Source organism: Ambystoma mexicanum, chromosome 4p (genome assembly GCF_040938575.1).
Source record: "Ambystoma mexicanum isolate Mex_15411 chromosome 4p, UKY_AmexF1_1, whole genome shotgun sequence".
Classification (NCBI taxonomy): domain Eukaryota; kingdom Metazoa; phylum Chordata; class Amphibia; order Caudata; family Ambystomatidae; genus Ambystoma; species Ambystoma mexicanum.
The window spans coordinates 1,022,397,362-1,022,425,327 of NC_090927.1; the positions used below are offsets into that span (position 1 = coordinate 1,022,397,362).

The following is a 27,966-nucleotide window of genomic DNA, read 5'->3' on the forward strand; positions in this document are numbered from 1 at the left end:
GATCCACATTGCTAGCAGTCTGGGAACTAGAAGGTGCTTAAACTCTTTGTAGAATTCTGCACTAAGGCCATCGGTGCCCGGAGCCTTCCCATTAGGGAGAGCTTCATTTGCCCCAATTATTTCTGCCTCAGATATCGGAGCCTCCAAAGACTCTCTCGTACCTTCAGCCAGAAGTGTTGTCGGGATCCGGGAGAGATATTGATCGATCTCCGCATCAGTGGCGTCTGATTGGGGCAAATAGAGTTCTTCGTAGAATGTATAAAATGTGTCACGTATCTTGGTCTGATCAGTGGTGACCGAGCCTTCTGGTGTAAGTATACATGGGATATCCGTTGACCCCCTTTCTCCCCTGACTGCTCTGGCTAGCAACCTCCCCAGACGTTCACTTTCACCGTAGCGGCGTGCAGCCGCTGGTCTGTCGAAGTAGAGGATCTCTTGGTCCGCTGCCTCCGTGTATTCCTCTAGCTTATTTTTTATATCCAACGTGAATTGTGGTGATGGATTAAGCACATATTGGGATTGTGATAACGTTATTTGCGCCTCAAGCCGTTGCAGCCTATTCCTAATATCTTTGAGGATGCCACTCTCCTTAGATATGGACGCACCTCTTATATACACTTTGAATTCCTGCCACAGTGTCGCAAGGGAGGGCACTGAGTTCTTGTTAAATTCAAAATACTCTTGTATATGCTGGTCCATTGCATTCTTATAGACCAGATCACGTAATGCGGCCGGTTTGAACCTCCATGGAGGCCTGCCCACTGCTTCGCCAGGTATTCGCAACTCTATCAAAATGGGGGAATGGTCGGAGTAAGTCCTGGGGAGCATCTGAGAGTCGACAACCCAGGCTAACAACGTGTTATCCGTCAACCACATATCTATCCTGGAGTGCATATCGTGCACAGTTGAGTAATACGTGTATCTCCTCTCAGAGGGGTGTAGTGTCCTCCATACATCCTTCAGTCCTAAGTCTGCCATGTGAGCGATAATTGCCTGAGCAGCTTTAGATAATGTTCTCGCTTGTGTCGAGGTGCGGTCCATGTCCACATCGAGAATGGTATTAAAGTCCCCCCCGCAAATCAGATGGGCAGTAGGGTAATGTGCCAGTTTCCCAAAGACTTTGGAGTAAAACTTCGGGTCGTCCAAATTAGGCCCATATACATTTAGGAGAACTACCTCGTAGGGTGCCGTGTACCAAGACATATCTGCCCCCCGTATCGCACTCCACCTCCTTGCAGGTAAATCGGAGGGTCCTGTGCACTAAGATTGCCGTACCTCTAGCCTTCTTCGAATAAGTAGTGAAATATTGGTGGGTACCCCAATTCGGCACCAACTGTCCCCCATGTTGCGGACCAATGTGTGTTTCTTGTAAGAAAAGAATCTGTGGGGTATGTCTGTTGATATATGCTGTAATTTTCCGCTTCTTAACCCTTGAGCCCAGACCTCGAACATTCCAGCTCATTATCTTAACATTTTTGGTGTTTGTACCAGCCATTCCCTATAGGGTGATAGCGGGTATGTGTTTGCTAAAAATTGTTTCACAGTGTTTTCAAATTTGCCAGTGTACATTAACTGTGTGCTTTTTACTTTCTTCCCATACGTAACATAACTATTTTCCAACATGTCTAAACCTCCCCCCACCCCCACCCACACAGTACCCCAAACATCTACTGTGCTTATTGGATCCCAATCCCTCCCACCAACTTTCTGCAAATGCACCAACTGCAGGGGGGCCTGCGGAGATTCCCAGGGCCTATGCTTTTCCAAACTTTACATACGGAGAACCGGATCCGGCGTTGCTCTCTCACATGTGGTTGGCAACGGGAAATTTTGCGGCACAGCTTATCATACAAATAGAGATCTTCCCGCTCTCACTCAATGTAACCCCACTAGGGGAAGCTGATTATATAAAGCAAGTGACACGTCGACTGAACATTCTGTCGATGCACCTTCGTGAAAGTCAATCCTGACTATTAGCTTCAGTGCTCCCTGGCACCGCGGGAATATGCGTCTCTACAAAATTGGTGGCTTCCTCAGGGAAGGTGAAGAAGTGGACTTTGTTTTTGTACTGAATCTTGAGTCTAGCCGGGTAAAGCATGGCGTATTGGACTTGTCGATCCCGGAGCAGTTTCTTGACGCCATTAAATTGTTTTCTTTCCTGCTGCACTGCTAGTGTGAAGTCGGGGTAGATCCGTATCACGCTGGTCTCCCATCTCAGCTCCTGCTTTTCCTTTGCCGCGCGCAGTATCAGGTCCTTGTCCCTGTAGTTCAGCACACGTGCAATTATTGGCCTTGGGTATGCTCCCGGCTTCGGAGCCATGGATCTGTGAGCACGCTCAATAATGAACATGGATGACCACCCGGGGTCACCCAGCAGTGTACGAAGGAGGGCCTCAACACCTTTCTCCATGGAGCCCTTCATCGCCTCCTCAGGCACCCCTAAAATGATAATATTGTTGCGTCTCTACCTCGCTTCTAAGTCCTCACACTTAGTGTTTATCGTTCCAAGTTCAATCGCCATTGTAGATACCGTACTTTTCAGGGCCTCAAACGCGTCTTCAGTGCCCGATATTCTAGTTTCCGCCTCCGTAATACGTGTCGTTGTTTTATCCAATTTTGACTTAATGGATGCCACATTAGCGGTAATCCCATCCAATTTGTCGTTCAGAGCTGTGAACCCCTGCTGCATTGCGAGGAAGACCGCCTGCGGGTCCATCTGAGTGGATGGTGGGGCCTGCTGCTCAATCGGGGTCATTGGTTCCTCCATCTCGGCCGTTGAGTTCTTCTGGATAGATGTGGTGTATTTGTCGATAGCCCCCTTGTTCTTCTTAGGTCCGAAATTCTTGGGCATTATCCCGTGCTTTGTGGTCAATCGAGTCTGCCTCAGATTGTGTTGTACTCTGTCTTCTCTGACCTGCACGCGTTAGCAATGGTGTGTGCAGTCGAGATGTGTGCACTGCACTCTTGGCCAAACCCACTCAGCACACGTTTAGCAGGCAACTTTGACCAGGCCAATAACCTTTTTTATAGATGGTTTTCGTGGGGGCCTGAGCAATGGCCCAGCACCAGAGCTGCAGTGGAAGGCCTACGCGGCCGCCAGCCCCGAGAGCGCAGGCTGGGAAGTGTCCCCGGGAGATCTCAATTCATACGTTCCTCAACACATAGCAGGAACCGCTCCCTCAGTGATTCCATGCATCGTCCCCGTTGTATTGTACAGAGCCGCAGGGTTGGGGCCCGCGTTGCATGAAGCGCTGCTACCTCCTCCCCGCTGCCCCACTTATCTGTGTTGTTTTGGTAGGCGGGGGGGGGTGTCCGCTCCCGCGGTCCGTCTGCAGTTTCCTATCGCCGGTCGGGAGGCCGGGAGTTCTCCGCTTAGCAGCTCTCGGTGGGGCGAGTAGGCAGGGGAGCCGCGAGGGCCAGCAGGAAGGAGGGGGCCCAGCAGGCGCTCAATGTGGAGCGGAGCACCCGGCGCGGGCCCTACTGATGATGGGTATGCAACGTCCAGAGTGCGGATTGCGCCTTCCTCCCGCCAAGCTCCTCCCCCTCAGGCCCGGCCCTATCCACGGGCCCGTCTGCCACCGCCCGCGCAATCAACGTGCCGCTGTATAACGGAAGTCCAGCCCCCACTGCCTCCCAGACTTCACAGCCGTGCTGACCAGCCGTTGCCATTCATTCCATGCTTCGCATTTGTATAACCGGATCCGTTGAACGGTTATATTTGTAATACGGCCCTGGTTCTCTCCGGAGCTCACACAGGAGCGGCCATCTTCTTCTGTGGGCAACAGCGCCCCCTGGCTGGGGTTGTTCTTCATAAGAGGATACACGTCCAGACCTGTGGGATTCTTCCTTTTTGGTGCTTCAGACCTGGTTCAGTATGCTGCTAGGTACTGTGACTATGAAACTCTTCATAGAAGGATGCGGGTCCCAGACCTGTGGGATTCTCTCCCCTTGGTGTTGCAGTTTCTTCTCACTAGGGGTCTTAGCTTGTACCTCAGGGGCTTCCCTTAGGCCCCAATATCATAGCTCCAGCATCTGCCAGTGCCTTCTGGTACCCCTTCCAACCCCCCCGGTAGCCCTTGTACCTTAAGGGTCTCTACTGTCTCGGCCCGGTCGGTCTCGGGGGTTCTCTGCCCTCTGCTTCAGGCTTCTCCGCTCTTCCGGCATGCTGCAGCGTCTCTGTTAGGGAGAATTCTCAGAAATGTGTTAATTCCCTTCTACCTTAGAGACCCCCAGCTCTTTTTGCTGGACTTTAGGACTTTTTATCTCTCATGTAATTTTAATGTGATTTAATTTCTGTTTTATTTTTACTTTAGAGTCTGACAAACTCCATAGGTATCATCTTTACATTGTGTCACACAGCACCTTCAGTATAGTGGCACAGGGACGTCTCTTAGATTTCCCAAAGGTTTAAATACCTTCTCTTGGTGAAACTACTGTTTCCAAGAGCAGTAAAGTGAAATTGACTTTACTTACAATTTGTAACTTTCTAGACCCAGCACACACTATCTTACCATAGGGTGGTCGAGGGGTTACTTAGTGTCCCCTTTGTCTAGTTTGTCATGTAACATTTTTTGTTACCCTTCCTACAATTAATGGCTGGTGGCAGTGGTTTACTTTTTACTACCATTGTGTGTTTTTACCGCGGGCTGCGTTCTCAGCCACAGCAAGGCACCCATGGGTGCCAATTCCGTCAAAATGACCCTGGTCTTCTTTTTTCACCATTTCTTGTCGGGAAGGGCCTTCTTAAGATTTACTCTGCGCGCCAAACCAGGTTTGGTCTCTTTGTTTGTTTTGTCTTTGGCAGGATTCACGATTGAAGCCCGCCTCTGGCTCCAGTATGTTGGGTAGGGGCAGGAAGTGAGGGTGGTGCCTGAAACTCCCTGTGCTTAATCCCCTTGGTAACAGGAATGCACCCAAAGGTGATTGGCCGACTGGCTGTCCGGCAAGGACAGCCACACTGCTGTGTGATTGACAGCTAGGCTGGAATGAATGGGAGAATGTTACGCTCACCTGGTATCCACGGGGACGCCACCCAGCCCTGGTTGGATGATTTGCACTCTCGAACCCTCTCCCGGTCCCTTGGTAAGGCCTCTGGTTAAAGATGGGTCTGCAATATAGGAGAGCTGGATTCAATACCAGATTGTCTTTGTTTTCCCACCTCCCTTGGCCTCAACTCCTTCCTCCCCCTTGGGCCTTCTCCTCACCTTAATATTGTAAGAGGTGGATTCTCCATCCTGCTCCTCGTGGCAGGGGTGCGTAGATGTGGGGGGCGAACAGCGACCAAGTTACTTCACTGGTGCAAGCCCCCCTGTGGGAATCCAGGCCTGCTGCGACTCTGTAGGTTTGCTGCTTTACAGTCTTTATATGCAGTTCCTATAATAATGTCTTGCTTCTTTCCTTTTAGGTATGGAAAGGTATGTTGGTGTTGTCATGCAGTTTGAAGTTGAGCATGGGCCGGTAGGCGAAAGCGTGGTTTGCACGATGCTGTCCCGTGAGTAATGCGCGATGCGCGGCGATGTTTTGCCTTTTATATTGCTAACCTGTGTCTTTTCTCTCCTTGCAGGTTGCGATGTTCCTCGCGGAGCGCTGTAATGTTCCAGCAATGATACTGACCAGGAGATGACTACCCAGGTAAGAATTCTGTGGCTTTCTTCATTTGGGAGGAAACGTGAGTAAACGCTTACTAATGCTGTCTTTCTTTCTCCTCTTTCCAGGTTATGGTATTCCAGGATGCATGCAGTGCCGGATGATGGAGTTCGTACCTTCAGGTGAGTGGAACTTAAGTCAGCGATGGATTGAAGACAGGATACTGTTATAGGTAAGTTTCGTAGGGTTCTTTCTCTCTCTGCAGGTCCTTGGTTTCAGGTAAACTGGCATCAAAGAACTGGACACGGTGAGCATTACGCTGCCCACAGCAGAATAACGCAAAGCAAGTTCTGCTGTTTGGGTGTGGTTTAAATAGTCTCAGGTAAAGTAGTCCAGGTAAAATAGTCCAAGGCCTGCCACACCCAAAGTAGTCCAGGTAAAGTAGTCCCAGGCCTGCCACACCCAAAAGACTAGACCTCAAAGCTCAGTTACTTGTAACTGAGCTATGTGTGTGCCTCCATGTTGGCTGAACTCCCCCAAGTTAAATAGTCCCAAGTAAATAGTCCCATTCTAATGTTGGTCTTCATGATGGTTATGAGCCTGGTGCCAAAGTCGCCAGGACTGACTCCAAGAGAGTCTTGGATGAGGTTTTAAGGCCTTTTACCTGGCCCTAACTGGAAGGCTGACTTGCCAGTGAGGGCCAGGGGCAAGGGTCATGACAGAGAAACCTGCATAAAAGGCAAGGCTTTTTGGCTTGGAAGGCAGAGTCAACCACTGGACGAAGGAATCCTAAGAAGAACTTGGAAGAGATGCCTGCTGCAACTCCTGGACCGTTAGTTTGCCCAGTGAAGCCCTGCTGCTGTGCTGAAGCTCTGAATTCGCCTCGACTAGAGAAGCCCTGCAAGGACGACTTCTCCCTTCGAGTTGGTGGGACCAATGAACTCCAAAGCAAGCCCTTCTGGACATCCTCTCGAAGCTGGTTGTATTTCAACTGCAGTTGCTGCTGGAACCGGAGAGCCAGAGAAAGGAACACCAGATCATGTGCATTGCTTTTAAGTCAGACCCGAGCGCTAGGAAGATCCTCCGGAATTCCCTGATGCAGGACTGACCAAGCCCGAGCGGTGTGCAGTTATATTGTCGACTGCAAAAAGTCGAATGACAAAAATGTTGAAAAAAAATGGGCGAATTCTTTTTTTCCGAATATGTAATTTTTTATTTTACATGTTTTTTTTGCTTTTGTGCGTTTAAAAAAAGGGGGGGTTTAGAGGGGAACCCCCCCATTTCGAACAGAAAATTTTAAAAAAAGGAAATTCGATTTATTTATTTTTTCAGACATTCTTTTTCGACATTTTGACTTTCGACATTTTGTAATTCGACATTATCACTATAAACCAGCCTGAGCCACCTCAACAGAGTGCTGGAGCCCAGAAGCAAGGAAAGTCTGAAGTGATATCCGAGAACCGCTTTGTTGCTATTTGCTGTCAGAGGCGAGGAGCTGAAACACTGAAGGACCGCTGAATTGAAGTTTGCCCATTGCTGCCGCTGACCGTCCCTTGCAGAGCAGGAGTCCCGAGACGTCCTCCTCTTGTCCCCACAACTGAGGCAAAAGAACAACAGGATCTGCAGAGCTGTACAGGAACAGAAGCTAGCTGGAAACATTTCTTTTGACCAGAGGTACTGTAAAGTCTAAGAGAACTTACCCCTTGTTTTGTAGCCTAACTTGCTCTCAGTTGAGACCTGTCTTGTTTACCTTGTAAAGTTGCTAAAGCTTTGCCCCTCACAAGCCTCTCAGCTCGTGGCCCTTCAAGTGTTCTATTTTCTACAAACATTTCTACAAACATTGTGCAATACTTTTTACCTACCTGCAAAAGAAGATCTTCAGCTCCCCTTGACATTGTGCAATTAACATTGGCTGCCCTGGCTCCCTGAGAGACTCCTCTTTACCTCTGACTTTGTGCTTTGGCCTTTCCCCCAGGAAAGGGTTAATTTACTCTACACTTACCTGTTTATGACTTATTTGTTAACCTTTGTTTTATTCCTCTATTCTATCTTTTTCACCAAGCTCAGTATTGCTCTAAATGTACCAGTTATAAATGAATGTCCACAGTGCCCTAGCTATTTAAGTCACCTGAGGGTGTAGGAAGTGTCCGTGTGCCATCCCCAATGGGTATCATCTGATTTAGAGAAACTAAGAGTGTGTTTTGAAGTATATAAGTGTTGCATGTTTTATTCCCTTTCTCAAGACGGCTTATATAACTGACTGTGAAATAAATTAATAATTGTTTTATCATGAAACCTTGAGTATAAGTGTTTATTTGGATAACTGTATTATGAAACTCTGTGTCACAACATGACTGCTCACATTGACCCCTCTTGAGATAAGCCTGGCTGCTCGACCACACTACTAATCTGTGTAGTTCACACTCATACCAACGGCTGGGTCCCTATTGCCAGGAGGTTAAGGTATTGTAGTGCACCCAAAGGGTACTGCATACAATCTTGCCTAACAGTCTCTGCAGCACTAGTAGATTCTCAGCAGGTGCATCTTCCTGCAACCACGCAGTCCTTCTGCTTGCCTGGCCAGGACGTCTGCTGCTCTGCTTCACCGGATGTTCCTTCCCGGTCGGCCAAGTAAGAGCTTCTCCGCCTGCCTGGTAAGCTCTCCTGTAACTGCTTGAATCCTTTGCTGAGCCAAGTGTTCCCTGCACTCGCAGCTCCTCCAGGGAGGGCCTCTCTCCCTTTCCAGATTTCCCGCTTCCGCTTTGAATGAGTCTTCCAATTAGCTTTCAGGAGCAACTAGACTGTTCATTCAGGTTCTCATGAGTGTTATCTATCTTTGTCTCAGTACTGATCTTTAGGTCTTCCAGTGAGTACATTTTTCTCTCCCTCGTCTCAGTAAGGGAAGCATGCTCTTTGGTGAGTTCACGTTCTTCCTCATCCCAGTACTTCCTATATTGGTAGCATGACTGAAACATATAGGAACACTAGGGGAAGTGTTGGTGAAAGGGGCATTGGAAGGTGTGTTAGGGTTAGGTGGGCTATGGGGAAACCATTTTCTCCCCTGGTCGTCACTTATGCTATAGGGGGCTTCCCTCCGCATCATATCCATCTGTTGAGTACCACTCCCAGGGGGACTATCGGGTAGCAGCCTCACCTACCTTGCTTTATGGGAAGGGGCACCCCCTAGAGGACAAATGACATCTGGGGATTTGTCACAGTACATAACATCCCAATAGGGAGCCATGAGTTGCAGTTGTTTTTTTCAGACTGAACATTTCACCTAAATCACAGTAACTCCACACGCCAACTCTGCGATATTCAGATTCAGGCAATGTTGAATAGAAAAATGAATTGCATTCATAGTTGGGACTGTCAGTCTTCATATGTTTTGTTTTATTTTCCCAGATTATTGCTGCTGTGCAGCAGTGCTTCCATTACTTGGAATCATGCGAGCGGGGAAGTGAAGAGAGCTGCAGAATCAATATGGCGAAGGAAAGTTGCAGTGAGTATTTTGATAACAAATACAGAAAGAAATGGTTCTCTTTTTTAAAATGTAAAAGCACTGCATACTAAAATCGACATGACCTTACTGGTGGATGGTGGGGTCACAAAGAAAGCTGGGTACTGTCACAACCTGTATGATGATAGGCATGAGAGCAGTGTGGGAGAATGACCCCTACCATCCTATCGGCAGGAGGCAGAGTTTTGCCACATGAGATGCTGTCCCTTTCAGAAATCCTTGTGGATTTGCAGAACAATTGACTATGGTTCCCTGAGGTCATGGGCCCACAGAAAACACACACAAATGAAACCTGTTGTATGCTAACAGGTGGCCCGAATATGCAGTCCTGAGGGATAAAACGATCCCAAAACTAAATTTTGCACATGTTGTGGGTCCAACCAGGAAGACCGGGTTGTCTCAGAACACGTTGTCCCACTTAAATGTTTAAAGGTGTTTAGTGTCTAGTCAGAAATAGACTGTTAATACCTAAATACATGTAAATCTTTCAATGGAGAGCCTTCCACTGGCCCAAATCATTCAATATTGGAAGCATTAAACAAAAAAACGACTTCAGCTTCAGTCAATTGGTTTCAAAATATAATTAGGAAGACAGATGTCATGAAGAAAAACAATAATTCACCAAAAACAATGGTATAGGTATAAACAAAAATATACACAAGTTATTCTCATATGTTGGTCACACAATAATAGTGAGTTGGGTTATAGGTTCCACACAACTGTATTTAACAGTACCACGAAAACAGTTTTTCAACATGTGTATGCTCATTCGCATCTAATAAGCTCCACTAGTGATGGAGTAATTGCCAACGTGTTTCGGATTCTTCCTAAATCCTTCTTCAGGGCCTTGGAGCCTATAATTCCTCATTCACGTGTTCAAACTTACGTCCATGGTTGTGCACCTAAAATGAAACACACAGAGGCTTGATTCAGAAAAAGTAATAAATAACAGATATATCTAAGCTAAGTGTTTATAAGTTAGCGGCACAACCAGCAGGCATGCGCATTGCATCGTCAAGTGGCCATCTTTGTGTGGGAACTTACACGTCCCCATGGTAACCTCTATATCGTATACCATCTGTTTGCATGGAATTAATCAGGTTGAATGTAAGCAAGTGAGCTTGCTGAGAATAGCACTAACAAACATCATGTAGAGTCGTGATGGACAAGGGAAGGGGCAGCATGCCGATACCAATCGGCTGGGTGCCCCAACTCTGTCGAAGTATCAAGACTTAGGGTTCATGAGTCACTGATTGTCAGATGTTGCTTACAACAAATCAAAAATCGAAATCAATATGCTGTCCATTACAAACCCGCCTAAGCGGATGCCAAATATATGCGATCGTGGTAGTCAGCCAGCTACACATAATGGGGCGGTAGACCGTCGTGCAGAGAACTAGGGTGACAACGGAAGGGGCAGACAGCCAACAAGATTCAGCTGGGTGCCCCATCCCTGTCAATATATAACACAATTTCAAAAATACCCAGTGGATGGCTGGCTGTATAGCGCCGCTTGGTTCGTAAGTATAGAGCGCAAGATTTACATGGATGAGTATGTAATACTGTCGCTTATCCAGATAATGCCGCTAGTGAACCATAACTAGTGGTTCACGCTCCTAACGGTAGAATGTGGACCTACATAGGGTAACTAATTGGTGTGACTAATTGATGTCAGTGTCCTATGGATGACATGATGCCATACTCGGAGGTGATGTGATTACAAACTGTGGATAACACGTCTGCAGGATCATTACTACAGCATACACAAAGGCTCAAAGTTTCAATGTTCACAAAGGATCATTACAAACAGTTTTGCTTTGTGAATAACACGATGTACAAAACAGCAATACCATTTTCGCCCCACATTTTAAGTTTTCAATACCTAATAGAAGCCATTGTATTGTCAGCAGAAAAAAAAAGCATAATACACAAACTTGAGATTACACTGTCCCGCAGAAGTACTTTGCAGATAGCGTCACATTGTGGTTCAACAAAGATCATTGCAAACAGTTTTGCATCGTGAATGACAGAAAGGCTCAAAGCTCAACAAAGATCATTGCAAACAATTTTGCAACGTGAGAAACACGGTTTGCAGGGCAGCAATACCGTTTTAGCCCCACATTTTAAATTTTCAATACCCAACAGAAGCCATTGTACTGTTAACAGAAAAAACAGCTGTGATACCAATGTAACACAGAATGCACAAACTTGAGATTACATTGTCTCGCAGAAATACTGGTTCACACAATCTACAGATCAATAATTCAATAGGGCTCACAGGTTGACAATTTGCATGATGTTTCCACTGCTATCTGCTAATAGTCTACAGTTCATTTGCGTTGTAACACAGATGTATGTAGGCCAAAAGAGTTTTTCATGTTAACTTCAATCCTTTAGACGAAACACATAAAGTTTGATTCGCAGTAGGATGAATGGAGTCCAGGAGGTCAATCCACAGTACCTCCTTTTGCAACAGTTTCCTGTGTAGGTCCCCTCCTCTACTTCCCAATGTAACTTTCTCTAGGATTACACATTTCAGTTGGGCAACGGTGTGTCTTGCTTCTATGAAGTGCATTGCTACGGGAGATTTGGGGGTTTTGTGCGGATATTTGACTAGTGCTCCGACCATCATTTTGGCCTTTCTCATTGTGATACCAACATAATAATATCCTCAGGTGCATTTTAATGCATAAACCGCATTCTTAGAGTCACAAGTGCATGAGTGTTTCAATAGGATGGCTTTGCCCGCATGAGGATGTGCAATGTTATTTCCTGTTATGATGTTGCTACAATGCTGGCAGTTGTGACATGGTTGTGTCCCTTTGTGTCTATTGTTCCTTGCTATGGTAGATTGCATCTTGGCTTTTTAACTAAGCTGTTCCGCAGTGCTCTACTGTTGCGGTAGGCAAAAGTAGGTGGTTGCCTAAATAGTGGTTGTAGTACAGGATCCATCTGCAACATGGGCCTGGAGTGAGTGTGTTGTCACATAGACCAATGTTTGTCCTTGTTTGGGGTTTTTTGGCGTCGGAAGAGTGTCTCTTTCAATAGTCTCACATTTTGCAGCAATGTTCGAAATGAGAGTCGGATTGTAACCTCTCTTATGGAACTTCGTCCGTAATGCATTTGATTGTGCCCTGTATTTGTCAGCTTCTGAGATATTACGGCTATGCCGGAGGAACTGGCTCAGGGGAACACTCTCGATGGTAAGTTTCGGGTGAAAGCTTGTTGCTAGTAATAAGCTGTTCCGATCTGTGGTCTTGGTATAAATCCTGGTTGCCAGGGTGTTGTCTTTACTGTAAACCTCCACGTCCAGAAAGTTATTCCCTGTTCTGCTAGTTGTGTTTGTGAACTTGATCCGTGGGTGCATATTATTCATCATTACAAAAAAGTTTTGTAGTTCCTCTTTTGGGCCAGACCAGAACACATCGTCAATATATCTGACAAAGATCGAAAGGTGTTGTGTCCATCTTGGTGAGGTCAGTACGTGTTCAATTTCCAGGTAGAACATATATGCTTTGGTATATGTTGGAGCCATAGCTGCTCCCATGCTGGTACCGGACAGCTGTAAAAATATCTGTCCTGGAATTTGAAATAATTATTCATCAGGACACGTTTTAAACCCTAGTTCTCTGCACGACGGTCTACCGCCCCATTATGGGTAGCTGACTGTCTGACTACCACGATCGCATATATTTGGCATCCGCTTAGAAGGGTTTTTATGAATGACATATGGACAGCATATTGATTTTGTTTTTGATTTGTTGTAAGCAACATCTGACAATCAGTGACTCATAAACCCTGAGTCTTGATACTTCGACAGAGGTGGGGCACCCAGCCGATTGGTATCGTCATGCTGCCCCTTCCCCTGTCCATCACGACTCTACAGGATGTTCGTTAGCGCTATTCTCAGCCAAGGAATGGCAGCTCACTTGCTTACATTCAGCCTGATTAGTTCCATGCAAACAGATGGTATACGATATAGAGGTTACCATGGGGACGTGTACGTTCCCACACAAAGATGGCCACTTGACGACGCAATGCGCATGCCTGCTGGTTGCACGGCAACCTTATAAACACTTAGCTTGCCGGCTACGCGCCTTAGAGGAGATTGGCGTGGGACACTGTTTCAGATTTCACAGGTGAGCCCTGCATGCCACAATAGGACATCTGCACATAACTCATGGCATGACAGTTTGTATAGGGAATCAGGGTCATTACATTAGCGTTTCAATTTTCGGTAGTAGAGAACGTACACATAGCTCATTTTAAGACTCACGCGCAGTTGAGCGGTTTGGAAAAATGTATGCATTGTAATGCAGACGCATGCATTCACTGTAGTTAATCAGCATTACAGACACCACCTACACCGTGACCTACAAGATGCGCTTACTTTTAAGCGTTCCATGTTGATCACACCATTCCGAATCTCATCTCTTATCCCGAGATCACGGTGATCGTGTTACTATACTAAGACGCTAGAAGACCTTTATCTTTGAAGGCGCTGGTCGCCCGGCAAGACTGTGAAAGATTTGTATCTCAGCAGCCTGTTGAAGATTTGAATTTCCAGCAATTTGTCTGACTTCTACATAGTAGTGAAAATACATATTCTTCCGAGAACTGTATGATGATGGAATACAGTAAACGAGGACTACACGCTTGTGTAAGGAAGACTTAAGGTTAGTTTTTTTACACACTTAGTGCATATATCTGTAGATATATCTGTTATTTATTACTTTTTCTGAATCAAGCCTCTGTGTGTTCCCTTTTAGGTGCACATCCAGGCACGCAAGTTTGAACACGTGAATGAGGAATTATAGGCTCCAAGGCCCTGAAGAAGGATTCAGGAAGAATCCGAAACACGTTGGCAATTCCTCCATCACTAGTGGAGTTTATTAGATATGAATGAGCATACACATGTTGAAAAACTGTTTTTGTGATGCCATTAAATACAGTTGTGTGGAAACTATAACACAACTCACTATTATTGTGTGACCAACATATGAGAAGAACTTGTGTATATTTTTGTTGATACCTATACCATTGTTTTTGGTGAATTGTTTTTCTTCATGACACCTGTCTTCCTAATTATATTTTGAAACCAATTGACTGAATCTGAAGTAGTTGTTTTGCTTAATGCTTCCAATATTGAATAGTTTGAGCCAGTGGAATGCCGTCCATTGAAAGATTTACATGTATTTAGGTATTAACAGTCTATTTCTGACTAGATACTGAAAACCTTTAAACATTTAAGTGGTACAGCGTGTTCTGAGACAACCCGATCTTCCTGGTTGGACCCACAACACATGCACAATTTAGTTCTGGGATTGTTTTATCCCTCAGGATTGCATTTTGGGGCCACCTGTTAGCATGCACCAGGTTACCTTTTTGTTTGTTTTCCCCTCTAGTCTCTGGTGGCCTTGAGACTTTATTGCCCCTTTGCACCTGAAGTACACATACATGTTTGATTTACCTTAGTGACCTCACATGGACTGACTAGAATCACCTTATTACCAAACGCCATCTAGAATTCTGTTGTGCCCCCACTTGCCCACAGAAAACACCACATACTACCAATAGGCCAAAGAGGATCTGGGAGAACCCAGAGACACATTTTCTGCACCCCGGTGCTTCAGTGAGGGGTTGAGTGTGAAGTCAAAGGGCGTAGAACTCCTGTATGCTGAAATTAATTGACTTCATATTTGAGACCCATTCAGGATTTTTTCTAAACTTGTCTTTTCCCACACATGCACAATGTTCAAGATGGCAGATGCCTGTAAGAAGGCCCCTTTTTCATTAGCAGGTGTGATGATACCAAAGCACTACAAATGGTGAAAGGGCCGCCTTAAATCATGAGGTAGCCAAACTCAAAGATCTAACCAGAATTGCCCAACTAACTGGATGACTTCACTGAGGGCAGGGCGACAGTGTTAAGAGAGAAAGAGGGTAAAGAGAAGAATACCAGGTGAGGAATTGAAGACAGGGAGAGTAAGAGGAGGAGACTGCAAGTACTAGAGAGCAGAAGACTGACAATATTGGAGAGGGGAGGTGTACTTCAGATCTTGAACGAATTAAGGAGGAAGTGTGGATGGAGGCAAAACCAGAATCTGGAAAGGGGCAGCCTCGGCTCCATGGAGGAATATGCATATGGTGAAGAGACTAGAATGTTCAAGTGAAGCATAAGGACAGAGAGGATGAGGAGGAGTGATTAAAGTAAGGTCCAGTATATATAAGCTCAGGGTGGGATATCGAGGAGGCGAGAGATTGGGTTGGGTTGTTGTACATCAGGACCTTGAGAGAGATAGACAGTTGAAGGCCTATCAAGAACTCCATAGACATTCCAGGGTGGCCTCCTGTATTCCTGCCGCTCTGTGCCTTGGTTTAAGTCCATTCTCTTTACTCCTCTGGACTAACACATTATACAGAAATTGGTACTTTGTATTTCATGGCTTTATGATCTAGCCCTGATGTATTTACAACTTCGATAGTCCTATAGTATTTACTTATGGTGCAGTGTCTAGGCCCTGGTGTCCCAGAAGCGGGGGGAAAGCACCCAGTCCTGATCCCATCACAAAAGATGTATTTAAGAGCATTCCAGTAGCCTGGTGTACCTCTTTTAGTAGAATATTTCAATTGCAACTTGTATGGTTCCAAATAGTTGTTGAGGGGAATTAATTGTCCCAATTTTCAACAAGGTGAATCGTGATTTACCTAGCACAGAGAGTGGAAGTAAGAGTGGTTTGCTGTGGTTCGCTGGGGGTAGCAAGGCTGCCATGCGCACACCCGGCAGCCAGGGACCCGACGAGCATCCAGCTGCCCTACCACTGTAACATTTTGATATTTTTCTGCATTCCTCACCCTTTCTCCCCCTCCAGCTGCAATGAAGGCGATTAAGGCAGCCTGGGGTAGAAAAACCAGCTTGAGAAGTGCGAGGGCGGGGAAGCTGGCCCCGCCGGGTGTTCCTGGGTCCCTAACGGCTGACACAAATTTATCCAACGGGGGGTGTAGTTGTTAATGACCCCACATGCTCTGCCAATTTGATTACTGGATACTTCGAGCAACGGGGTGCAAACCTGTCGCCTGTTAAGGTTGTCAGTCCTTCTATTCTCCCCCTTCCTGCCCGGCGGACCCCTGTGTGAGCACTATTATAGAGGAGCGGTAAGGGCCAGCTGTCACTGTCCGGGCAACAAGTTGATGCCGTGCCACCCATTGAGGAATTCAGGGCACGGTCAGAACTGCCTGGTTTCTTCCACTTCAGTCGACAACAACTCCTTACTGAAGATGGCCATGACATTGCACCGGAACACACTTGGGATGGCCACCAACGATGAAAAGGCTATTGGTCCAGCAGCCGACTATGATAACATTATTGGAACTCAGTTGTCCATCACCCCGGCCTTACAGAGGCTGCTGTCTTCCTCTTTTTCATCTAGCAGTTACACTGACAATAGTGATGACACTTGCAACTCAGAGTCTGGTCATGACTCTATAAACTTTATACGTCAGATCTTGACCCTTCCATGCAGGATATTAGAACTTTCCCTCCTAAACTGGGGGGCGTGGCCATTCACTGGTTAATGTATGCGGACAACACCATTCTTTTGGACCGCACACAAATTGGGCTCCAGCGAGCCATCGATGCCATAGGAAAATACGCTAGAGCAAATAACCTGCTTATAAATCCAACTAAGACAAAGGTTATGGTGTTGGGTAGTGGCTTGAGATGGCAGCCCCCATATGCCTGGACCCTGAACGATAATAAGTTAGAGATAGTGGATAGTAATACATACCTGGGCTTCCATATCCACTCTAATCCATCAGTGCGATTTTATGGAGAAGTCGTCTCCTGTTACACTCTTAAGAAATGGCACTTGATAAAATGATGTGTGTCCAGCTCAGGCAGGAACAACATTGAGGGTTTGTTCAGGATATACCAGACCAGTATAATTGCTGTGCTAATTTATGTCTTGCATCTCTTTGCTGTGGGACGCGTGGCTTTGTTGGAGATTCTAGAGGGGAAACTATTGAGGTCCATCCTGAATGTGCATAAGGCTACCCCGGTTGAGGCCTTGAGACTTGAGCTTGGGGTCCGGTCTCTCCGGGCCCATTGGCTCCTCAAGCATTATAAACTTTACTGAGCTTTGAGATTGTGCCCCTTGGATGACAGTAAGATAGAGTCTAGTAGCATGCGGCCTGGGGGACGCCTCTGTTAGTCCTTTCTTGGCTACACTGAGGAAGACGGTGGAGTCACACAGCTCTCACTGTTAACAGACATGCCCGACTACCTGAACTTATTGAAGCGGAAAACCGGGGAATAGGATAGAAGCACCTCTCTTAATAAACTTGTACAGAAACTGCACTATGTAGAATTTATTAGAGAAAGGGTGAGAGCACCGGGAACATTTGGCTACTGCGCTGAACTCGTCTAAATCCGAGTGTTACGTAAAAGCAGCTAGTTGCAGGAAACCGATGGTGGCAGTGTTCATATGCCCTGGGAGAAGGATTAGAGAGTTTCTGTTGGATTCCCATGATATAGCCGCTGCATACACAGTTTATAAAAAGTTTGTTATTAAAAATAAATAAAAATGTTGATGTTCATGATTTGTCAGCATAGGTGGGTAACGCTGCACTGGTGTGCACATGCCCAGTGAATAATATAAATAGTTTCTCGCTGTCAGGTCTGTCTACACATCCGCAATCCGCATGTAAGGCAGTGTACCACACTACCGACTCCGGTCCAGATGGACATTTTTATTTTTTTTCAGCCGGGGTCAAGGACACGCAGCGAGCGAATTATGCACCTGACATTGGTCTCATGGGCTTGCATGCCATCCCCAGCCCAACACATCATTCTCACAGTGACACATCACCCACACACTGCAACCCCTTAACACACCATCCGCCCATTACTCCCCTTCTGTGCTGGCCTGATATTGGTCATTATGCCTGTTCACAACCTTTACTTTGGAATGAACCAACAGACAGGCCACTGGCAATAGGCCGTCCTTTTGAGACATTCAGTCATTTTAGACTTGGAAGAGCCAATTACAACCTATTTGAGTGTTCATATAGGCACACTCGCTTCTAAGCACAGTCACCATATTGGACCTGTACACCCAAGCGTGACATCACCAGTTCCTTATCACACTAACCCGAGTTTACACCCCTTACTTATTAGGTGTAACGACCATTAAAGCAACCACTCAGGCTCAGCCATTATTAGGAAGCAGTCTAACCCCTACCTTGGTTGCAAATATTGTCCAACATAGCTTTTTTTTATCCCAGAAGCACTACTCATTGCACCTTACCAAGAATAATTCCAGGCACCACGCCTCATCATTCCAACCCCTCAGAACATCCAAACTTGGTAAGCTTACCCCTCACTACTCATATGACATGACACATTTGAGCTGAGCCTATCATTGATACTAATCATGATGCATTTTCCTCTCATTTCTTCCTTCCTTGTTGCAACCTGACTCTCTCCTTACTCTGTGGACTATTCCCAATTGCATGCAATCGTGCAATTACTGTGATGAACCTAAATATGTTTTAACCTTTATGATGTACTAATGACAATGTGATTTCAACCAACTGAATTTTACCTGTGTTTATCACAAAAAGCACATGTCACAAAAAACAATCACTTTGCACTTCTTACCTCTTGGGGCATAAATTGGGTCCCATGTTATGCCACACTTGTGTCCAATCCGACATCGTATTAATATGTAACAATCGATGTATGATGTATGACTAACACAGCATTGATAAAGACCCTTGTTTGCTCGAAACAAGTGTCGGCACCCTCAGTGACAATGAAGAACCAATGGCACAAGATTAGAGCAAGTGTGTTCTTTATTCGAGAAATTGTGATCAAATAATTTGAATGAACATCCCCCAATTATTTTTTTTTATAAGAAACCTTTTATAAACTGTACGCAGCACCAATATCATGGGAATCCAACAAAAACTCTATGCAGAATCTATCCAACAGTCAATCAAAACCGACGGTCCACGATCCTACATAACTAGACTCTATTGGGTATATGTGGTATATTTACGTTTGAACATATTACCTACGTATGAATACACCGGTTTGGATTCGCCGGGGAAGAGCAGCTTTGCCGGCTGTGTTCTAGTCACATCGAATCCAGTCGACACGTTTTGACCCAATGTGGTATCCTTGTGCAGATATACAGCAAGGCAAGTCAAACTTTTTAACGAACATTGAAAGTATCCAGGGTGATAAATGTTGGTCCTTGTTATTCGGGGCCAATTCTCTCGTCGTCACATGGGCTGGGTATTACATATGGAAGGAGGCTGTTAAATGTCTGGCCGGTGTGATATGAAGGGATTTATTATGGGATGATAGATAATTACCAACGTTCGGTTGCACCAGGTTTTGCTTCCACTGCGTTTGTCTGTATCTGGCCTTACTCTAATCGCCTTCGTCTGACGAAATGTGGGACAATGTAATTGTTTTAGGTTTGCATTATTACTTGTTGGTGATATTTGATCCCTGACATTTTTCCATCGTATGAAAGTGGAATATTGTAATAACTATGGATGATTTTACGTTGAATGTTCTTTTAATATCTAATAGCGCAATTTTACCCATGTGTGTTGCATTTATAAACTTGGTGTTAAGGTTATTTTTCTTTTTAACCAAAATGCATTTAATAAAAAAAAATGTTTAAATGTACCTCGCGACTATGCCCGATCTCACTCCTTGACATTTTGGTTAAATTATATTTCGAAGTTGTCATAAGATCAGAACAATTGGTAGAGGAAAATAATTGATCATGTGCCCAAGCAGGCTCTTTGGTGGTGATTGTCGGAAGCGGCCACAGTACAGTGATTGGAAAGTGAGGCGTTCAGTATGGTGCAGTGCGGTGCGGCTTGGTGATCACGCTGAGAGGTTCACACTGAGAGGTTCATGCCGAGAGGTTCATTCCTCTAGCATTTCCTTCTAGCATTTCTCCTGACACTGTAAGCTCGGAGGCTGTCACAGGCTGCCACAGGAGAGGCTCCACACTGTGAGCATAGACCGGTGTTCCCGGTCTGTGTTGGGTGGTTATGCTGTTCGTGGTTTGTGCAAACGGAGCAAAAAGAGAAAGTAGGTGGCCCGGAAAGAACAGCACTGCTCGGACCGTGGTGCGTGTGTGCGTCCACTCACTTTGTCTCGCTGACGCTCCTATTCCTCTAGCAAGGTACCCCTCCCTCCCGTTCCATACCCGTGTCATATCCTATAAGTCCTACACTAACCAAGTGCAGTGATTGCAGGTGTTACATTCCCTTTTCAACCGCATAGGAGTGGGAGTGAAGGTAGTGAGGGAAATACAGACGTGTGCAAAACTTTGTGGAAGTTCCTGTTTATCTGATATGCTTAACAGTTAGAGTTGGATTACAGTGGATTTGGCACACTGAGTTGTCAGTGGTGGCAAAGGCAAGAGGAGTGATTGTGGGTGCTGCGCGCCTTTGAGCTCCTGCTGTATTATTCCACTGCCGAGTTGCAGCTGAGTGGTAGCAGTCTCTGTAATCTGTGCTAAGTTGAAGCTCGGCACTGGGAAGACGACTTCCTGCCATGGACAGGCAAGAGGCTACTGTGAAATTCTCACCCGTGGCACAGTTGGAGGTGGCAACCATGGAGTCCCTGGGCAGTGCAGAGAATAAGCTGCTGACAATTCTGGAGGTGAGTGACTCCCATAGTAACAAGGTAGGGGGTGGGGGTCCCACAGACCACTGGCAATTTTTTACTGAGTTAGGGCAGAGGGGGTGACCGCCTGCCCATTCGATGTGGAAGTTTGCGTTGCAGCAAGTGTTAGGGAGAATTCTCTGTTTAGGCTGAATTTCCTAACCTAGTGAGTCCCCCAGCAGCTTTGCTGGATTTTTGGGGTTTATTCTTTTCTCCTGCCAGGAGTGAGACTCTTTTACCCTCACTCCTGGACATGACATGAGAGTGTTTTCTGTGACTTGCTATGTGCTTATGGGCTAGGGGGTAATTTTCCCCATAGGCCATCATTGGTTTTTGGAATGTGTGTTACACAGCACCCTCAGTGCAGTAACACAGGGGTGTCATAGAGACCCCCAAACATAGACTCCACACCCTGGGACTGACTACTGTCTCCCTAGGTCTGTAAAGTCACCATTGACTTTACTAGTCTTAACTTAGGAACTTAACCAGTACAAACCATCTTACTGTGGAAGTACTGGTAGGGGCAATTGGATTGCCCCTGGGTCTGTTGTCGAGGGGGTACTGTCCCGTCCCCCCTCGCCGAGTTCTGGCTGGTGGCAGTGGATACCACGGAAATAGTCCATCGGAATATTTCCCAATGGGATTTCCCATTGTTTTTTATTTAATATAAATTCACCGGTTGGGATTTTTTTGCCAGAACTCGCCGCCAAAATGGTGTCTAGGTTCACTTCAGTAACCCTGAACCCGAGTCGAGCCTTTGTTCCACTTTTGGCGGGCTTCTGCACAGAAGCCCTCCAAAGTGGTGCCATTCTGTCTGGGTACCACAGGGGGTGTGGGAGGGGGTTTAGGCACCCTGGACTGAGTTGCCTTGCCAACTCATGTCGCACTCTAGTGTGATTGGCCCAAGTGGCGAGCCACCCCGCTCACCACTTAGCATGTTTGAGTGACAGCTAGGCTGCATGAATGGGGGTTTGCTGCATAAAAGCAGGGTTTTTGGGACTGGTTCTTCAGAATTCGCCACAGGACCTAAGAAGCCGAAGAGGGAGAAGCCGAGCCAACCTGCCAAGACGACACCACCGGTGGAGCCCTGCGGAACCGTCTCACCACTTTTCCCGACGACAGAGGAGATCTCCTGCCGGAGAGTCTTCTTCCCTTAACTGGTGGGGACAACCAGTTGCTGCCTTCTTTTCGCCGTCCCGAAGCTTCTCGTGGCCGCCTTGCCTGTGCCAAGCACCCCGGTAACCGGGTTACCACTTTTTACCTCAACCGCGAAAGAGGGGTAAAACCCTTTGTGTGCGGAAAACTTCACGGCTGGCCTCATCCCTGGTAGTGCAACGACCTTCAGCTTTCCTCCACGTTGAGATCACCTCTTCCTCTGGACGACGCCGCGACTTGCACCCACTACCAGGAACGACTACCACCGCTGGAGGATCCTTTCCACTTTTAAAGGTACTGTGTTCCGCCCGGCCTCCCTTGCCACCGATTGTACGGGGTAGATTTAGTCCTCGGCTCTCGAACCTGGGTAGGCCTGGGACACCCTAACTAAACTTTTCGGAAACATAGTAAAACCTTTTCTACTCACCTGCAAAGACTTGTGACATTGTGTGACCTTGGGCATATTTTCGCCTGGCTCCCTCTAAAGTGGGCCCCGAACTAATTTTCCTTTTTCCACAATTGACTGTCTTTCCTAACCTTATGTGAAAAGTGTTTTACCTTACTGCTCTCTTTATTTCTGCCTTTTCCCTCCCTTTCTTAATAACTTGTTGGAGTACCATCTAACGTTAAGCGCTCACCTCTGGTTGGAAATAAGTGGTGTTAACTTAGAATTGTCCAACAAAGGATTAGGGATGTACATATGAGTAATAGTAACTGTGTTTTGACTTTCTTACCTTTTTCTGTGCTAGTGTAATTTATGAGTGTCTTTAATAAATAAGTTTATACTTTTACACCTAGCCCTGGTCAGTGTTTGCTTGTACTACTGTGCCTCTGTACCTATTGTGTATCCTCTGTATACTGTCTAACTCTTCTTGAGGGAAGTCTGACTGCTCAGCCACAGCTACCACAGTGAATCTGTGTGGTACAGACTGCTACCAAGTGGGTTTACTGCCAACACCTGTAGTCTTAAATCTTTTGCAGTGGTCCCAGAGGGAACTGCACAGGTTTCTGCCTAACACTGGTATACAGCGGTGGGATTTGTATTGAGTATACACTTTAGAGTACTTTTGAGATACCTTAGTGCAAATAACCACAAAGCTTAAGCACAAGAAAGAAAAAGTCATTTTTAACCTGTCTACTATGGAAAGTTATAGTCAAGAGTCCCTTGCTACAAAAACTGCTGATTGTCTAAGACTTCTCTGTAAGCATAAGAATCTCATGACTAAAGGAAAGAAAATAGAGCTAATAGGTTGTTAGAAAACCAAAGTCTGGATGATGGTCCAGAGGAACCTATCAATCCAGCAAATGTAGAAAGCAGCAATGATCTTGATATGGCACAAAGTACTGATGATCTTGGGTCAGAACCAGAAGAGGAGGATGAAACTGTTGTAGATAGTCCCTCTAGGCCTCTGTCTGCTCTACCAGCTGTACCTACTGGACCTTTGCCAGGTCCCACATTTAACCCTCAATACTTTGAACTAGAGAGAATGAAACTTGAATTAGAGTACAAGAAACTTAATGCTCAAACTGACAAAGAACTAAGGCTAAGGGAAATGGAGCTCAAGTATGAGCTAGAAATGAAGAAATTGTCTGTTGAGAATGCTTCTCTCTCTGGCTCCTCCAGAAGTTCCAGTCCTAAAAGACCCCGGATGCCTAAGGAATTGATTGGTATGTATGAGCCTAAATTGGATGTGTTGGATTGGTTGTCTCAGTTTGAATATAATCATGGGCTCCAGAATATCACAGGAAATGCTTTACTTACCTGGTTATTCTCTAGGCTTCCCCCTGTTGCAACTGATGTGGTAATGGAGTTGGGGGAGGAGGATAGGCAAGAGTATGAAAGTGTGAAACTAGCTTTAATAGCTAGGTTTGGGAAGACCCCTTCCCAGTATCTTAAGAGGTTTAGAAGCCTCAAAAAGCATGATGGTACCCCTTGGGCTACCTGGGTGTGTGAAGGGTTGAAAAACTTAGAGGGATGGATTAAGGGTTACAAAGTGAACACTTATGAAGGAATGAGAAATCTTGTAATGATGGAGTCAATTTATGATGCCTGCTCTCCTGAGCTCAGACAGCACTTGGCTGATTCACGGGAATTAGATCCTAGGAAACTAGCTAAGGCTGCTGACTTGTGGGTTGCCAACAGGGCTACTCACAAGGATTCTGGGGTAACTCAGAAGAAGGATGAGGGAAGACAGCCTAAGAAAGACTCCAAAGAGAATTCTAACAATTCTAATTCCAAAGAGGGCCCCAAACCAAACCATAAGGGTAAGCCACCTGGAAAACCACAGCAGAGTAGTATACCTTCTGGTGCTAAACCAGAAGGAGGTCAGAACAAGCCTCCATTCCAAAGGACCTTTGGGGCCTGTTATGTTTGTAAGGCTACTGACCATGTGAAAGGAGATCCCAGATGTAAGGGTAAACCTTCAGGGGTCCAGCTTGTCTCCTTAGCCTTCGCTCCAGAGGAGGAAGTCACTATGGCAAGTGGAAACTTTCTACTACTGGCTGATGAACCCACTGGAGTCTCAGCCAGTGTTTCTTTAGTCTCTCTGGGGTTATGGGAACAACAGAATTTAGATGTGTATAATTCTATCCCAGATAATACTAAAGAGTATTACAAGGACAGTGTCCACTTGAATGGTCAGGAGACTCCTGCCATCAGGGACACTGGGGCCAGCATAACTGTGGTGGATGAATCATTTTTCAAGGCAGAGGATGTTGCTAAGGCACCCAAATGCCTCACCAAGTTAGCTGGAGGGCCTGTGCAGATGTGTCCCCAGTTACCAGTTCTCATCCAGTGTAATGATATGGCTGTGAAGATACCTGTCAGTATACAATGTGAGGTGCCAGGAAGGGTTCTGTTGGGAAATGACCTGAAAGCTCTTGGAGTTGTGTCACATACCCCCAGACCTCCTAGTAAAAGGTTACAGGAGCTCACCAAACCTGCAAGAGAGAAAACCCTGCGAGGTTTATCTCAGGGGATGATGACAGAAATCACTCCTCTCCCACTGGAGCAATTTACTGCAGTAACTACCAGATCAGGAGCAAAGGGGCAACCCAAGACTCCTAGAAAAAAACCTACAGCAAGCACTCCAGTGCTTCCAACAAGGACTTCCCTGAGGTTGTCCAAAGTTACACCTGTAACGCCACCTCCAGCTGAGGCTGAGAGGGAGGTACAACCCTGTGTGGTTGAACTAGACTCTGAAGAAGAGCTAGTAGGAGGCCCAGAACTTATTGGAGACCTGGACCCGGCTGACCATCCTGAGCTGCAGTCTTTACTGGCAGAAGGTGGACCCAGCAGGACAGCTTTCCGGAAGGGACAAAGAGAATGTCCAACTCTGGAGGGTCTCCGCCAGCAGGCAGCTTCTCAGGCTGATGGGCAAGAGCCTGGGAAGTATAGGTTACACTGGGAAGATGGCCTCTTCTACAGTGAACCAACTGAATCTGAACCTGGAGCCTACCAACGCCTGGTAGTGCCCCAAGCGAACAGACAACAGTTCTTGCAACTAGCCCACGAGATTCCTTTGGCTGGTCACTTGAGTTTCAAGAAGACCAAGGAAAGGCTCTCCCTCTACTTTTATTGGCCAAAGATGGGGGCTGAAGTAGATAGATATTGCAGGAGCTGCCATACCTGCCAGACTTCTGGTAAGGTTGGTTCCAATAATGTGGCACCTTTAGTGCCCCTCCCAGTTGTGGGAGTCCCATTTGAGAGGGTAGGGATTGACATTGTTGGTCCACTTGATCCCCCAACCTCCTCAGGCAACAGGTTTATCCTTGTTGTAGTAGACCATGCTACTAGGTACCCTGAGGCAATTCCTATGAGGACTATTACAGCTCAGGCTGTGGCTAAGGCCCTCTTTGGTATCTTTACCAGGGTTGGGTTTCCTAAGGAGGTGATCTCTGACAGGGGGTCAAACGTTATGTCCAACTACATGAAAGCCATGTGGAAAACCTGCGGAGTCACCTCCAAGTTCTCAACCGGCTACCACCCTCAGACAAACGGGTTGGGAGAAAGATTTAACAGAACCATGAAGAGCATGATAGGTGCTTTAGAGGAACCCCTTAAGAAGAAGTGGGACCTTCTACTGCCATGCCTTCTCTTTGCTTATAGAGAAGTCCCTCAGGAGGGAGTAGGTTATTCTCCCTTTGAACTTCTCTATGGCCATCCAGTCAGAGGCCCCTTGGCCCTGATTAAGGAGGGGTTGGAGAGTGCTCCTTCCCCCAAGCCAGTCAGAGTGACTGACTATGTGATAGGTCTCCGAAGGAGAATGTCACACATGATGGCAGAAGCAAGTGACAACTTGAAAGCTGGCCAAGCTCTGATCAAACATTGGCATGATCAGAAGGCTAACATGGTTGAGTTTACTTGAGACCAGCTAGTTCTAGTTATGCTTCCAACAAGGCAGAGGGCCTTGCAAGACAAATGGATGGGACCCTTCAAGGTTCTGGGAAAACTTGGAGAGGTCAACTATCTGGTGGATCTGGGCAAACCCAGGGAAGCTCCCAGAGTCTTCCACACCAACCGCCTCAAAGCCTATGTCTCTAGACCAGAAGTAGGCGCATTGCTTCTAGCTTCATCAGAAGAGGAAGAGGAGAGTGAAGCTCTACCTGACCTCCTGAGAGGCTTACCTTTGGACGAAAAGGTTGAAGGAGTTAATCTCTCTTCAGATCTGACCCCTGAGCAACAGGAGGAGTGCAAAACTATGTTAAATCAGTTTGCCCCCCTGTTCTCACTTTCACCAGGCTTGACCCCTTGGGGACAGCAGGAGATACTCACTGGTGACTGTCTGCCAGTCAAAAGCAGACGATATAGAATGTCAGAACATGTCAGAACCCACATCAAAGGTGAGGTCAAGAAGATGCTTGATCTCGGGGTAATAGAGCCCTCTACTAGTCCATGGTCTAGCCCAGTGGTGTTAGTACCAAAGGCAGGATCCAAAGAGTTGAGATTCTGTGTGGACTATAGAGCTCTTAATGCAGTCACCAAGACTGATGCCCACCCTTTGCCAAGGACAGATGAGTTGGTGGATAAACTTGGTGCAGCCAAGTACCTCAGCACACTGGACCTTACGTCAGGCTATTGGCAAATAGCCCTGACAGACCATGCCACGGAGAAAACTGCATTTTCTACCCCAGTTGGCCTATACCAATTCAAGTTTATGCCTTTTGGACTGAAAAATGCACCTGCAACATTCCAAAGGATGGTGAACCAAGTTCTAGCTGGGATGGAGGACTTCTGCATGGCATACTTGGATGACATTGCAGTCTTCAGCCACTCCTGGGAGGAACATGTGACCCACTTAGGACATGTTTTGCAGGCTCTTGAGCAGGCCAATCTGACCATAAAGGCAAGCAAATGCCAAATTGGTCAGAGTAAAGTGGTATACCTTGGACATGAGGTAGGAGGTGGAGAAATAAGGCCTTTGCTCAGCAAGATTGAAGCTGTGCAAAATTGGACAACACCTACTACTCAGACCCAGGTGAGAGCCTTCTTAGGCCTCACTGGGTACTACAGGAATTTCATTGAGAACTATGGGACCATAGCTTCTCCTCTGAATGTGATCTCCTCTCCAAAATTCCATAAGAAGGTCAAATGGAATGAGGAATGCAATCAGGCCTTTGAAAACCTGAAGAAAGCTCTTTGCCAAGCTCCAGTACTCAGAGCTCCTGACTACCACCAAACTTTCATTGTACAAACTGATGCTTCCAATGTAGGTATAGGTGCAGTTCTTAGCCAACTGGATGAGAAGGGTAGGGACCACCCCATTCGCTTCATCAGTAGAAAACTGAAGGATCCTGAAACAAGGTGGGCAACAATCGAAAGAGAATGCTTTGCTATTGCGTGGGCACTGAAGAAGTTTAGACCATACTTGTATGGATCGACTTTTGTCATTCAGACTGACCACCAACCCTTGAGATGGTTAATGCAAATGAAAGGGGAAAATCCAAAACTATTGAGATGGTCAATCTGCCTCCAAGGGTTTGATTTCACCATTGAGCACATGTCAGGGTGTCA

The 27,966-nt window shown here is 46.3% G+C and overlaps 1 protein-coding gene across 3 annotated transcripts in view; it reads left to right on the forward strand.

The window, feature by feature from the left end:
* Positions 1-27,966, forward strand: part of TBC1D32 (TBC1 domain family member 32) — a 2,506,374-nt gene that overhangs the window by 795,631 nt on the left and 1,682,777 nt on the right. For all 3 annotated transcript variants that reach the window (XM_069606604.1, XM_069606605.1, XM_069606606.1), the window contains one exon: positions 8,992-9,088. In XM_069606604.1, coding sequence (XP_069462705.1) covers positions 8,992-9,088 — 97 coding nt within the window. The remainder of the gene's footprint in view (positions 1-8,991; positions 9,089-27,966) is intronic.